The sequence below is a fragment of the Molothrus ater genome, chromosome 3, assembly GCF_012460135.2.
Source record: "Molothrus ater isolate BHLD 08-10-18 breed brown headed cowbird chromosome 3, BPBGC_Mater_1.1, whole genome shotgun sequence".
Classification (NCBI taxonomy): Eukaryota; Metazoa; Chordata; class Aves; order Passeriformes; family Icteridae; genus Molothrus; species Molothrus ater.
In genome coordinates, this window is record NC_050480.2 from 93,752,351 (window position 1) to 93,767,537 (window position 15,187).

At 34.7% G+C, this 15,187-nt stretch overlaps 1 protein-coding gene across 2 annotated transcripts in view; it reads right to left on the bottom strand.

The window, feature by feature from the left end:
* The window catches only part of SENP6 (SUMO specific peptidase 6), a 72,075-nt gene that overhangs the window by 23,532 nt on the left and 33,356 nt on the right, over positions 1–15,187 (bottom strand). Inside the window, exons 6-10 of one of the 2 annotated variants that reach the window (XM_036379638.2) lie at positions 12,318–12,338; positions 7,226–7,296; positions 5,797–5,936; positions 3,143–3,545; positions 1,781–2,013 (exon numbers count right to left, since the gene is read on the bottom strand). In XM_036379638.2, coding sequence (XP_036235531.1) covers positions 1,781–2,013; positions 3,143–3,545; positions 5,797–5,936; positions 7,226–7,296; positions 12,318–12,338 — 868 coding nt within the window. The remainder of the gene's footprint in view (positions 1–1,780; positions 2,014–3,142; positions 3,546–5,796; positions 5,937–7,225; positions 7,297–12,317; positions 12,339–15,187) is intronic. The other variant, XM_036379639.2, reaches the window with a different exon arrangement.

Consider the following 15,187-nt stretch of genomic DNA (forward strand, 5'->3'; position numbering starts at 1 on the left):
TTACCAAAAAACCTATTGCAATGAAATAAAGCCTGCTCACAGCCAGCCTATAAATATATTTATTTGTTGTATTGCTTATATTGCTCTATTTTGTTGAAGGATTTTCTGTACACTAGTCTTTTCTTTGGTATTTATATTGTTTCATAACCTGCTCATAAATAAACATTCATTTTCATTACAAAAAGCAATTAAACTCCCACATAAAAACATTCTAAGTGATTCAGTGTTTCTGTTAAGACTAAATCTTGAAAATTATGTCTAAGTCCTGAATAACTAACCTATCTTGTTAATAATTCAAAGTCTACTTTTGGATGCTTCCTTCATTTTATACACTGAAAAAGGTAGGGATTCTAAATCCCTGTAATTAAAATGTTTTCCTAGGCCTCTTGTTGAAAAGAGCTTTTCCTTTTTGTCTGCTGGACTGGCTAAATATTATTAAAAGTTCAAAACAAATCAGAAACAAACAATAAAACAGCAAAGTCTGAAGTGATGCTATATTCAACTAGTCTCTTCAGTAAACAATTAATATTTTGAGAGAAAGTTGAATAAAGCTTTTTCTATTATATCTAAGAAAACTGCTCTGATATCTCCAAATCTTGGTAGGCTAAGTCAATCAATATAAAATTTGTGTTATATTACACAAAATTTTTTTTTATTTCCTTCATTTTCAAAAGTAAGCTTGGACTCTAAAATAATCTAACATATAATATTAGAACTGGTTTGTAAAGACTAGTGAACAGGAACATATGGATATACAAAAAAAACATTTGGGAGAGTTTCAGAAGTCAGACACCAGTGCTTCACAATGCAATGCTTTCAATTAATTCAGCACATACTGCCAATATAACTTAATTCAAGAACTATTTCTAATCCAAGCTTTAAGCCTCACAGCTTTATTGCAGGCTGGAGGTTCACAGCTTCATATTTTCATACTGATAATGGAGACTAATTATACAATGTATTATAAACATCCATAATTTCATCAACTACAGCACTAGAACGCTGGCTTCTGAATCTCAACATAGCAAGAAGGTTTTGGCATCAGTACTTTAGCGTTCTAACTCAAAGAATTGGAAATCTGATTGGATTCTCTTGTTGAATCAAACTCTCAATAGTGAAACTGGACAAGTGAGTCAAGAATTGTTTTAATCAGCACCATTATTCCACTACCAATTGCCACATGGAATTTATTCCTCTTCGTGGCTCACTACTGAGATGGCTTTTAGCACAGTATGAAAACTCTCCCCCTTGGCCACACTTAAGGTGTGCTCATGAGTATTTTTTTGTCTTTGCTTATCCAATTCTTACAGCAGTACTCAACTAAAAAACACAAGCTGCACCACAAAAGTCCTAAAATAAGTGCTATAAACTGCAAGAGTTGTCAAAGCATTTTAATTTTAAAGGACCATTATTGATCCCAATTTCTCTTTTCATGTTTAACTTCAGGAAGTCTCAGGCAACAGCTGGTACTGACATTCTGCTGCAAACTGAGACCTTGAGCTTCACAGAGAACCCCTGTCCAGTCTCAAAAGAGTAAACATTCAACACAGAAGCATTTATCTTAACAGCATAATTAAAATCATTTTGAATGCTTGTAAAAATGTAATGAACACATTTTCTTATGTTTCCACTATTAAGTATGCAGAGAGGCTACTTGATGAGCTGCTGAGTAAGAAAAACAATCAAATACAGAGTCAACTTCTGACAATACAAAACAAGCCTTCACATATTCCATTTATTATTTCATTCTGTTTTCTTTAAACAAAGCATTAAATAGTACCTGATCTTTCATTCTTGCTTTCCTTGGTAGTGTGACTGCAATTTCTGTATCTGTTGTTATACTACCTATTCTCTGTTCTATTCCACAACTGTTCTCCTTTAATGCTGCTTCCACCTTTCCTGTAGAAGGAGCTGGGGAGGAGCGGGCTGAATCTGCAGGACGAGGTGAAATGCTTTCCATGCTCCTAGTGCTGCCACTATTCTCGTCCTCATCATCATCACTAGACAAAACAACTAAACAGAAAATATTACATTCTCAACCACTACATTTTTCTGTAACAAATTTCTTTTTTCATTTTTGGCTTTTCTTGCTAGTGTGATGGCAATTTCTGTACTCTTGTTATACTACCTATTCTCTGTTCTATTCCACAACTGTTTTCCTTTAATGCTGCTTCCACCTTTCCTGTAGAAGGAGATAGGGAGGAGCGGGCTGAATCTGCAAGACCAGGTGAAATGCTTTCCATGCTCCTAGTGCTGCCACTATTCTTCTCCTTCTCCTCCTCATCACTAGACAAAACAACTAAACAGAAAATAATTCATTCTCTACCACTATATCTTTTCGTAACAGAAATTTCTTTTGAAGTAATACGTTAGAAATAATTTATGTAATTGTCCTGCAGTGCCAAAAAAATCCACATGTATAATTATATTATGTTTTTACTAATGTTTATTTGGAATCTGGTTGCAAGGACTCTCTGCCTTGTTTTTGATTTCTTGTAACTAACTATATAAAAAAATGAGTAACATTAATCTACCTCTAGACAGAAGTGAACGTGGTTCAGTCAAGAATTGACAGTAAGTAATGCAACCTAAAAACTGACAAGAGAAATTATGTCTGAAATCATTCAAATCAGTAGGACAACATGGTCTAATAAACTAAGCACAGAACCAGACACATAATTTCCTTTACTCCATCCTTCCTGCTTACTGAGTTTACAAAGAGAAAGCACAGAAATTAACATTTTCCAAATTATGAAATTTAAACAGATAAATAGTTTAGAAGATAAGAGGAAAGAAAACACAAAATAAAAATCAAATACTGTCTTTCCGCTTGGGAGAATGAAAGATGGAATTCTGCTAAGAGTACTGGTTTTTCCAATATCCCAAACGTAAATATTTTTTTAAAAACAAACAAAAGAAAAAAAGTCACAAAATAATTTTTGTTTTCCCCAATGTTCACCTTTCTTGAAGAGTACTTCTGCATATGAAAAGGAAATTATTAAAAGTTCTGTCCCTCTTTCCCAAGAACACACACAAAAATATTCCATGCAACATCAGTTACGTAAACCTGCACAAACAGTTCCTTCACTATACAATATTCTGTGTTTCCAGCTAATGGCTGTATTCATAAAAAGGTACTTACTTGGATCATTTAATTCAGATGGTCTTGTACTCCTCTGTCTTAAGCTTCCTGTAATTTTAGGATTTTTTGTCCCAGTCATAAGACCAATTTTTCCATTCTGTCGTAACATAGAATGTCCTACAACCTCATTACTCAGTAGAATATCCGCTGGACCTTTTCCAACAGCAGAACTATAAAACTTCTTTGTGCTGAACCCTGTACCTGAAGATTTTTGCCCTGGTGAATTCTGATGTATTGAAGAACGTGATAAAGGTCCCACAGATTCACTTAATGTTACAGTTTGTCTGGAGACTCTTTGCAAATCCTTCAGAGAAGCACTTTCACAATGTCGGCATTTGGTCTGGTTTTCATTTGCCCTCCCACAATTTGGGCATTCAGTAGAATAATCAATCTGTTCCAAAAGCTAAAGGAGAAAAAAACCACACAATCAGTAATTGTAAGCAGAAAGACAAAATTTCCATATCTTGTACTTGATTCAGAATTAATCATATAATCACTTAGGTTGGAAAAGACCTTTAATATCATCAAGTCCAATTATTAACACAACTCTCATCACTAAACCATATCCCCAGGTGCCACATCTACATGTCTTTTAAATATCTCTGCGGACAGTGACTCAACCACACGCCTGGCCATCCTCTTCCAATGCTTTAACACCTTTCTGGTGAAAAAATTTTTCATAATATCCAGTGGAAGTTGACAACACTACATTAGCCATTACAGTGAGTCGAGAAAGCAAACATTAAAAGACAGCTTAATTTTTTATTACATTTAAGAAAATGAAAAATGTTCTAAAAGGAACAAATGTCATTTGTTACAATTTTTTAAAGTGATTCATGTTGGACAATTCAGATTTTTCTTCTTGCATTTTCTTCCATAAACAGAACCTTGCACACTGTTCAGATACATATATCCATCAGCAAGATGGTCCAATTACACTATTTCTGTAGAAACAGTTCCATGGGACAAAATAACCTACAGATCCTTGGAGCAATACTGGAGAGGATTTGAAGAAACCTTGTAGGTCCAACTTATCTGTCCTTCCAAGGTATCTTTTAACAGCCCAGAAAGGCATGCAGGAAAATTCACTCCTCAAGGGAGATGAAGAAAAGGTAAAGTACATATTATTGCTCTAGAGTCCTGTGTCACAGAGAAGAAAATAGGACTTGAGGAATAGGAGTTCCCCAAACTTTCAAGAAGCAAGCAGGGGTTAAACAAAAAAATGTATCCTATCACTACAAAGACAGATGTCTTTTGTTTTTCTCACATTTACTAGGTCCCACTTAGTTTTGTATTATAAGTGTAGAACTTGGACTTCTATAACACATAAACTACAGAAGGAGTACCAAAGTGAATACAGGACATCTTTAGAGATGAAAATTTAGTGCATGTTATTTTCTCCTGGAGCACTGAATTCAAACAACGTAACCACTGTACTGTGAACTACTGAAGGCAACAAATACCTACAACCCACCAAAAACTTTCAGTATCTACTCTGAAAACAGCTTTCACAATTTACACCTCTCCCCACTCTCCTAGCCATGAACATGCCTCCAAAAGAGGACTTCCACAAGTGTGGTAAGTAATTTCAAACCCCAAATTTCAAAATCAAAATTATACAATGAGAACATATTATTTTTACAAAATTTCTGTGATTTAACAAAGCTACACATATGGTAGAGAAACAGAAGCAAAAAACCCCAAGTGTATAAAATATATCAGACCCTTAAAATCTGAGCTGTGGGATGATAGCAAGCTACAATGTAAACCAGCACTGTGCCTCAGTGCTGTTACAGGATGTAGTTCTCAGAACAATACTGCTTATCTTAAGTATAGAGTAATCACACCCCTCTACTTCAACTACATGCCAAAAATTTTAAACCAGTTTTTTATTAACATCACATTAATTAACAAAATAAGCAATGGAAATGCCAAGGAGCGGTACCAGGTGCTTCAAACAAAAGCTAAGCATATATAAAAATCATAGATTTTTTTTTTTTAACCAAGATCTCCTTACAGGAGGCTTTGCTTTGATAGTCAAACAATGTGACCTGTATGTGTGCATCATGAAACTTCCATAGTAGCCTGGGAAGCTGATAAAAAAATACAGAGAGCCTTAAAGCAATTTCCAAAGTATTTTACATTTCATATTCAAACAAGTTCCTGACAGAAGCATCCTTGCTGCATGTAGATCAGAGAATGCCATTTGGATACCTAAGGAACTACTCTCACTGAAAAAGTGAGCAACTTCATAAGAAATACTTGCATCTTTGCAGTAGTTTAATCTTTACTGTTCTGAGTACAGAAAATCATGACACAGAAAAAAAAATCTGTCAAAGAGCAAAAAATTGTTCCTCTATTTCAGCAAATTAAAATTATCAATCTCTGGTTTATCAGTCAGCTATTCAATAAAATCAACATTCCTTTTCTTTTCAGTGCAGCTTCTGTCTGTTCAAGTCAGAAAATAAATATTTCACAACTAGTAGCACTTAAATATCTCTATCACTGTAACATTTTAAATTATGTAAATCTTCCTCCCAACTCTATGGATTTTTAAAACCTTAATTTGTTTTACTCCTGAATGTCTGTTTTTAAAATATGCAGCAACTTTTAAAATTCAACAAGAGTTTACATATTTTTAAAATATAACCTACCTTTGACTGAGTTAAGCATTTTTTTGTAGCAGAAGATAGACTCAAGTCAGATTGATATGAATTGCAATGACCTTTCTGTCGCACCTTTCTTTTAATGTCAGATTCTGATTCAGAGTCATCTGTATTCTCCATTACACTGTCTAGAAGGGAAAAGATGCAAAAACATTAACAAGAAATGTCCACTCCTATACTATTATAATTATGATCATCTTACTTTTTTACATACACTAACTTGAGCTAAACATAAACATGCTTTTAAACCTCAAAAATCTACACTGTTTCAAATGTATCATGATTTGTTGTATGACTAAAAAATAACATTCCCCAAAGTAACTTCAAAATGTAGTCTTAGTAATACTATTGCAGGATCACTCACTGAGGATTTTTATCTTACATCTTTGCAAGAAGCTTTGGATTTGCAAATCTATGCTAACTTCACTGCAAAGCAAGTGGAGGGTGTATTGCTAAAAATAGGAGCAGATGCTAGATTATGCTATTTACCACAGAACTTGTTTTAAGGCTTTTTTTTTTAATGTATATGAACACTTTTTCAATATACATATTGATGGTCTCACAAACATCCCACTATGAGAAGACATCTCAAAACTAAAAAATGGATCATTTTTGAAAAAGAATTAATAATAGGTGAGGCTTTTCCCTAAGTTACTTTATAGTAGTACTGCTGAAGATCTACTTAACATTAACCTAAAATGGCACAGTAGAACTTTCCAGTGCAGGTGACTATGCAGCTGTAAACCTATGCAGCAGGTTTGCAGACTGTATCTATGCTAACAAAGCTTAACAAACACAGGGTGTTTTCTTTTCCAGTTTCGCAATTTCCACACCTGAAACCAAACTATACCTTTTCTACTGCACCTCCAACAGTGAGGTTGTTGCACCTAACAACGATGTAAGAGCATGTTTCAGCTGAGGTACGGAGCTGATGCTGGTTCTTTCATTAACTCCCCCAGTGTATGAATACACTTCATACCAACTGCTAACCGGTTACTACACATAGCACTTTTCTTGTTCTAACACTGCTACAGAAGTTCCTCAACAATAATTCACAAACAAGCTGGGGGTTTGGGCTCAGACTAGTTAACTCTAGAGATCTGTTCCATCTCCAACTTTATGATCCCAAATGTTCCCTATTTCTGTTGCTTTTAAAATAACTAGCCTAATAACTATGCTTTTAAAATAACTAAGCCTAATTTAAAATTATTACATGACTGAACTAGTTGCAGAAATCTGTCAAGAAGGGCAAAAACATCCCTTCATGCACAAACTTGTACAAAACTAGAATAACATGAGCTAAGGCTGTAAGTACATATCCTAAAGGTTGTATAAGATTTGGCACCACACCCACCCAAATCAGGTATTAAAAAAATTATTCTGCTGAGAAGAAATGAGAACTCTAAAGGTAACTTACCCACTCCTTGAGACCGTGGTAACCTAATGTGGTCTGCCTCCACTTTCTGAAGCTGAGGTGGGTATTCTTTTCTGGAAAATTAATTAGACGTATGGTTGTTCTTTTAACAGACACCATTATAATTTAGTCACAATTATACATGAACAAAACAAACCTGAATTGTATCTGAAAGCTATAAATAAGTAACTTCTCCTATGACATGCTATTTGTACACATAAAAAAGTATTATCACCCACAATAAATGTTTTGGAAGTGTTTCTGATCTAAATAATCAATAGTGTTTCTGATCTGTAATAATCAATAGTTCTGGAGACTGTCACTTTTACACACAAGCTTCCAAATATTGAAGCCTGCATCTTCTCCTCCTCCTCATTCATGAAATTCAAGACAGATACTTTCAAAAGCCAAGAATAAAAACAAATATTATTTTAATATTAAAGTAGATTCCACAAGTTCTACAACTTAAGAAACAGGAAGAGAAGATGCAAAACAAAGGAAGGAGATCTGATGTCAGAAATTGTTGTGGCCAAAAACCAGAAAGAACAACACAGCAGACATGGTTCCTATATACTTGTCTTTAAAATATTGTAATACAGACAAATTACTAGGTAGTTAGTATTTTACTGGTATAACTTGCATAATATAGACATCACATATTTTTGTGCAAATTAATGTAATATATGGCATTATTGCAAGATTTGAGTCTCCTGAAAAATGTTTTCTGTTTACAGGGATGTGTGTCAAATCATGTTGATAGCAAATTAAGATTCCTGAAGCTCAGTGCATGTGGGTTACTGTTTGTAGCACTTGTCTTTCTCAGAGCTCTGAGCACTGCAGCTCAGATTACTATTCCTGTCATAACAGAGGATGGCACACATCTGAAACACAGGAGGCCCTGTCAACAAACTCACCAGAAACTGGTTTTATTGGAAAGTTAAGCACTGGGCTGCAAATGGGTCACACATGTCCCATACTGCTACCTCTGATTACAAGGACATGAATCAACAGCAAGAGGGCAAAGCCAACAGCTGCAGGCAGTAACATCACCACTAACAGCTAAATTTTGAGGACCCATCTGACAAAAAATTTGGCTATGGCTGAAGAAGGCTTTAGCGTCAGTTATTTCTTTCAGCACAGCATTTCCTAATGCATCAAATGATAAAACCTTTGAATTTTCTGCATTTCTAGGTAACATTATTAATTAATATCTTTGGAACAAGATTAATCTACAATGCCCTTTGAGACACTTCTTACCTAATAACAAACACATTTGACTGTGTTGATAGGCTGCAGCTTTAAAGAAAATTTTGGCAGAAAGAAGGATTGAGAAACAAGCATGGCTACTCAGAATCTAGAGATGTCATAGTACTTTATCATGACAGCCGGCAAACATATCACAGATGACAGATTATGTAATTTATTTGTTACTGATTGTGTCAAATGTGTTTCTGGAACAATCCTTCATCCTCAGAATTTTTTAAATCAAAATTGGAAACTCAGTATGAATATTTATTCATAAATTCAATGCATTTTTTTTAAATATAATTTTCCTTAAAAATTCAAAGACATGGAGTTACTCTAAGGCAGAATTAGTGGAAATAAAAGGCAGAGCTCAAACTCGTTATTATAAGAAGCTGTACTATCAAAACCAAAGCTCATGACATTCTAAAAAGTAAAAAAAAGCTGTAACATCATTTTAGATTTGAAAAATATAAACACTGCAGTAAGGGTGTACAAGCTGTTGTGTCACGTGTCATAACTATCTTTCACTAGCATTTCACAACAGTAAATCTTGTTTTGAACATAATTACTTTTGGAAAAATTATCTTCTATAAGATGTCTAAGATATTTAAAACTTAAATGATATTTAAGAGAAACAAGATTGAAACTACTTGTCATTTAATTGAAAACAAACAATAAAGTAAATCATACGGCAGATTTAGAGTACTAAAATTTCTTTTAAAATGTAGTTCACAATTCAAGGTCTCTGGACATTTCTAACTTACAATTTTTCTTCTAGGAACCATACATTTCTATTAATTTTTAATATGCAAAACATATTTATCTTATTAAGATGATAAATTCACTATTTACCATATAAGGCTAAATAATTCTTTTACAATAAATCAGAATACACTAGCATTATCTACCCCCATCTGAATTTTATGTTAGCAGCATAGACTCAGATTTATAGCTATTAAACAGCCAAACACTTGCAAGAATACAGAAGTGGTAGCAAAAAATAAAGTGTATCTTTCCTCTCACACAATATACAACTCATACACTCAGAGTGAACCATTAACACCCAAACTCAAGTCACAAAAAATGAGCTCCAAGACAACTGAGGCTTCCCAACACACTTTAGTGTGGTTAGCAATTCAAGGCCAGGATTGAAGTTGCTTTGAATTAGAAAGAAAAGTGAAGATAACTTTAAAGACTATTTAATTTGAGATTTCAGCTAAAAATTTTTTAACAAATAATGCTTTCTTGGAGACAGTGACAGCCCTTCCACAAGAGGGCAGCAACTTTAGGCACCTTCTACTACTTTTCTTTCCTGAAAAACCCATAAAGAGAAAGGAAGAGCACACCACCACCAAGTTTTTACAGACTGGAAAACAAAGCTGCCCTTCTCAGCACAGTGTTTGTTGCTGCCTGAACAGCTGCAGATCCATTAATACCTTCTCCAGTAAAATACTTAGTACACAGAGCCATTTAGTTATGTGTGAGTGCAGAAACAGAAGGTGAATTTGGTTGTTTTTTAAATCAAACATTATATCTACCTTTAAAAGGACTATCTGGAAAAGAAAAAAAAAAATCTTAGAGCAGATTTAAGAACATACAGCACTTCTAAACAAGTACCTTCTTGCTGTTAAACCCTGACCAAAACTAAGTCTTCCATTTAAATGGGAATAATTGAGGGATCAAACAGCTGAGCTGATCACGATGCAAGATTACCTATATTCTGAATCTAACAGTTAAAAAAAGCAATGCTCAGAGGTGAAAAAATTTTAGGCATCTTGTTTATGTCCCAGATTATAAGAACTTTTAATACCTTTAAGTGCAAGGGAAGTAGACAAGTATTTGATAAAAAGCAATCTCAGGAAGTAGTAAAGCACCAAACAGCAAAACACTGATTACAGGAGCAAGAAAGATCAAGCTTTTTCTGCAACACACCACACTGAAGTACTCAGGCAGTCTGAACTGTGCAGCATCATGAGCTTTGGACATATTTTAACTGCTAGATGCCACAATATTCGAGAGTAAGCGTGTTTTGCCCAGACAGTATGGTATCGCTTATTTCATATTTTCAGAAAACATTCATTATTACTGCTGTGTTCTCTTGCTCATGGAATTGGACCTTAGTGTCTTCACACCAGCCTGGTAGACAGACCTTTATGAAACTGTCCAAAGTGACATTTTCACTTAAAATTTCTTCTCTAGGAAAACAAAACCCAGAAATGTGGTGGGGGGGATGAGGGGAAGGGGTAGGTCCACAATTTCGGTCTATGCCAGAAAGCAAATAAATATGAAGAAACATCTGGAGCTGGGAATTTGGGGGGGAGGGCTACTTATGATTTGGTACAAGACACATCAAAAAGGCTGCACCAGCTCCTAATTTTGTTGAGGTGCAGGGCTTACACAAGAGCTGTGTTTAATGCACAGCCTGGCTCTTTGCAAGGCTGCCTCATTCAGCCGTTCCTCTGCTTCTGTATGCATTATTTGGAGATGTATCACTGCAGACAGGCTGTTGGTTTCTACATCATTACACAAAAAGAGAGGAAAGCACAGTAAGACTGAAGCACAAAGCTGCTGAGGTGAGATTTACCTTCAGCACGTGTTAGAGGAAGAGCAGAGTACAAAAGCCAAAGGCTGAGAAGAGAAGCAGCAGCACAGGGAACAGGGTTTTCAGAACACAGGTCAGCAACCCCATTTGGCCCAGAAAGTCAGGAGCTGCTGCTGCACTTATCATGACAGTAATGATTAAAGCTAAATTTAGCAGCTCCTGCCTACATCATCTTCCCCTGCCAGGACAACAACAAAAAGCAGGCAAAGAAAAAGGAACATATCCAGTAGTACTGGATGAAGAAGCAGCAGGTGTCCCCATGAGAAAATTAAGATCATACCAGCATGGGACTCAAACCTTTTCTTCTATGCCATACAGTGACACTAACTGGCTGATGAGTATCTATTTGATAGTTCTTTTAAGAAGTAACAAAAGGCAATAAAACAGAACGGCTTGATTTTCTGAATTTTAAATAAATATAGAAAATCCTAAATTCAGAAAGAACTGTGCTATTTATATTATCAGTTAAACGTGATATATATTTTTAAACAATTCAACCTGGTATACTGCCAAAAGCCACCTACACAGGATATTTACAAAAACTCAATTACTTCATTACTATCAAGAAAATATTTCCACTAACATATAAATTTAAGCTATATATGAAGAAAAATAAATGTATGGTATTTCATACTGATAACAAAATATTAACAGCAGTAAACCAGATACTAAACAAGTGAGAAATTAGCCTGAAATGAACAATAAAAACCCAGTGTGTCAGGTTTTGCTATACATTTTCTGTTAAATGCTTTAATATATGCACTTCATGAACAAAATATACACAGTAATGCAGTAAAAACCTTTAATGCAATTCAAACCAAGCTGAGATGATGGAGTGAGAGCTGTTAAACAGCCCACTAAGAACTTCAGAATCATTTTACTAAGAAGCTTCAGAATCATTCTATTACACAAAGTTCACTGCTCTACAAAAAGAATTAGCACTGAATTCTTAAAATCCAGAGAATATTTATGCAATTTTGAACTGGATATATAAATAAATTTCCAGTGGAGAATTACCCAAAATTCACAGTAACACAGCATTTCTTAGAGATGGATGTAAAGGTCCTTTTTCAATAAAAGCGAGTAAGTGAATCATAAAAACAGAACTAAAAACAATCAACCACTATCACATATGAGTAGATATGATTGACTGGATTGAATATTCTTTAACTAGCATTAATACAGCACTCAATCAGTTAATTTTCTTAATGCTTATTGCCATGCTCATTTGATCAACAGTAAGCTTACCTTTCCTTTCGGTCCAGATTGCTTAAAATATGAAAAAAGAAAAAAACACATAAGATGTAAAGCCCCACATATGTTGCACATCACTAAATGCAAAAATTATTAAATATCAATTGTAACTGTTTCATTGTCTTTCACTCACCAGTCTAATTTTCAAACAAGCATTACAATTTTTTCACCAAATTTTTGTCAAAGTAATTAGAAATGCACAAACACTACTTCACAGACAGCAACAGTCAGTGGTCTAAATACCACATTGACTTGACTCTTTTTTGACAAGTAGAATTTGATTGACTCTGAACTTGACCTGGTCATCTCAATTCACTTACAATGCAGAAGCCATTAAGATAGAATTCTAATACACTAATTATAATCAAGCCTCACTTCCAATCACAGAACCATTAAGGTCAGCAAAGACTTCTAAGACAGAGGTCAACCACTAAAACAATCCCTAACTGCCATGCAAAAGAGAAAAAAAAAATATGTAAGAACTTGTTTCCAACTAATAAGAAATAGGTGTTTAAATTGAGAAACAAATTTCAGCAACAATCCTTAAATATTTAACAAACCACATGGAAAGGCTACAGAAGGATAAATGGAAACCTTCTTCTGAGGTTTAGGCCAAAAAAAAAAAAAATCTCCCAAAAGAGCCCAGGAACTAGAGCCACTAGTTTACAAGCATCTCCATTAACATGAGTTAACATAGAAATGAATGTAGCTGATGCTCACAATTCTGGTCCTTTGTACACCAAGACTGATATAAAAATAAATCTAACTAAGCTTAGCACACAGACAATTTGAAAATAGCATCTACATATCTTCTATCTTTTCAAAATTTGCAATATGGAATGCTGTAAGCTTTTAATCTGTGTGACTGTTCCTCCCAAACATCAAAAGCCTAACAAACCTCTGACATGCATGCATTACATTAACTGTATTCTAAAACAGAACAAATTCAAATTGTTTCCTGTTTTACTTCAGCCAAACTAAACAGAGTAATGATATTACACAGTAATAAAAACTCATCCTCCCTTCCTTTTCACAAGCAGTGAAAAGTATGCTCACAAGAATAGAGCAAACTAATTCTCTTGCTACTCAGAAAACAGCAGGAGTGGAAGCAAAGCAGGTAAGAATGTAGTCCTGGTAATCCTACAGAGTGCAGTATGAAAGTACATTCCATCTCCACAGTGCTCTGGGAAGAGAGTAAAAGGACTTCAAAATTGAATGTGACCGTGACAACTTAAAAACTGGGCTGGTAGGTAATGAGCCAGTGCTGTGTGAAGGTGGAGAGCTGCTCCTAGCTGGAGCTAGCCTTTACTAACAATAAACACTGCTTTTGTGCAGGTCACCCTCCAGTTATCAATCCAGTCAGATCCAAACCATGTGTGGATGGAGCCATACCCTGCATCTCTGCATCCTTTGCACAGCTAGTATGTAACTTGGATTAACTGTTTACAGGTGCTTTAAAGAGTCACTCTGTTAAGGAACACATAACTAATGCTAAGGAAACTTAACAGCAGGAAAAAAATTCCAGAATGCCTGATACTATGCACTGACATTACATCAGATGCCTTATTTATTTATTTTAGAATTCCGCACCAATATAATGCATTTAAAGGAATTCTCATTTTTATACCTCACGAAGATTAAGAGATGAGAATTCTGGATTGATCACTGTCCCTACTGCTTCATGTAGCTCATGCATAAGATTTGTTGAACATGCAGTACATACATGATATTTCAATGCCAAGTCTGGAAGAACAGTCAGTCCATAGCATAAGACAGAACTATGCTTTAAATGAAGCAAAATAGTGTGAACCAACTACAACACTAGAGCAAGCTATATCTGAAAATCTGTTGTATCAGACATTAACAAATTTTAATTTAATCCCCAGATTCCACTAGAAAAAAACATGAATATATATCATAATATTATTTGGAAATACCAAATTTTGTTGTGCTAGAAACTTGCATTTTACATGAGTCCAAGAGATTCTCAGACAGACTTTAAATTAACATGTATGTGCAAAAAAATTGCAGGAGATAAGAAATGCAGTACAAATCATACACAAATTCAATCTGATAGAGATTATAACTGAGTTCATAATCAGCTTGCTCCATGTGACACCATCCCCACCCAAAGAACCCAGTGTAAGTCATGGAATCTGTTACATCAGTGCCAGAGACTAAAGTTGCTCAACTTATTTAAATAATGTTTTTATTTCTGATTATCCTTTCAAGAACCTACCATTGATTTATGTACAATATATTAGATAAAATTATTTTCCCTATGTTGTTTCTGATCACCATGCCATAAAACAATCTACAAATGCAAAAAATTAATAGAACACAACTTTGAGTCACCTGGAAATTAGCATAGCAAAACAAAACCCAAAAATTTAGAGCTCAATTTCCATGCTATCACCTCTTCTGTGTTGATATAATACCTAGAATGTTATTCTTGGTTTGCCACTCACATTTTTTGCCAATAGTCCTTTTTCAAGAATCATCACCAGCATTTACTTTTAAACTCAACTACTGCCTAATGTCAGTAAAGACTAGCCAAAAAAGGGTATCAAAAAATTCCTACACAAGTGAAAATACATGACCAAACTATAATATCCAGTTTATATGGTCTGGAATTTTATATCATGGTCAGTTTTACATAATCCTATTTTAGTTGGCTTTTTTCTGACTACTGCCTTCTCACTCAGAAACCTATGTTTTCAACATCAAGTAGCCCTGAAATCTCTCTTCTTCTGAAGTCTGTCAGGAAGCCACATTTTATTAATTTTCAATCCTCTAACTCAGAAACAGATTTAGAAGCTTTTAGAAAGCAGTCAGTTGAGTCAGAAGCTACTGGAATTAAACCT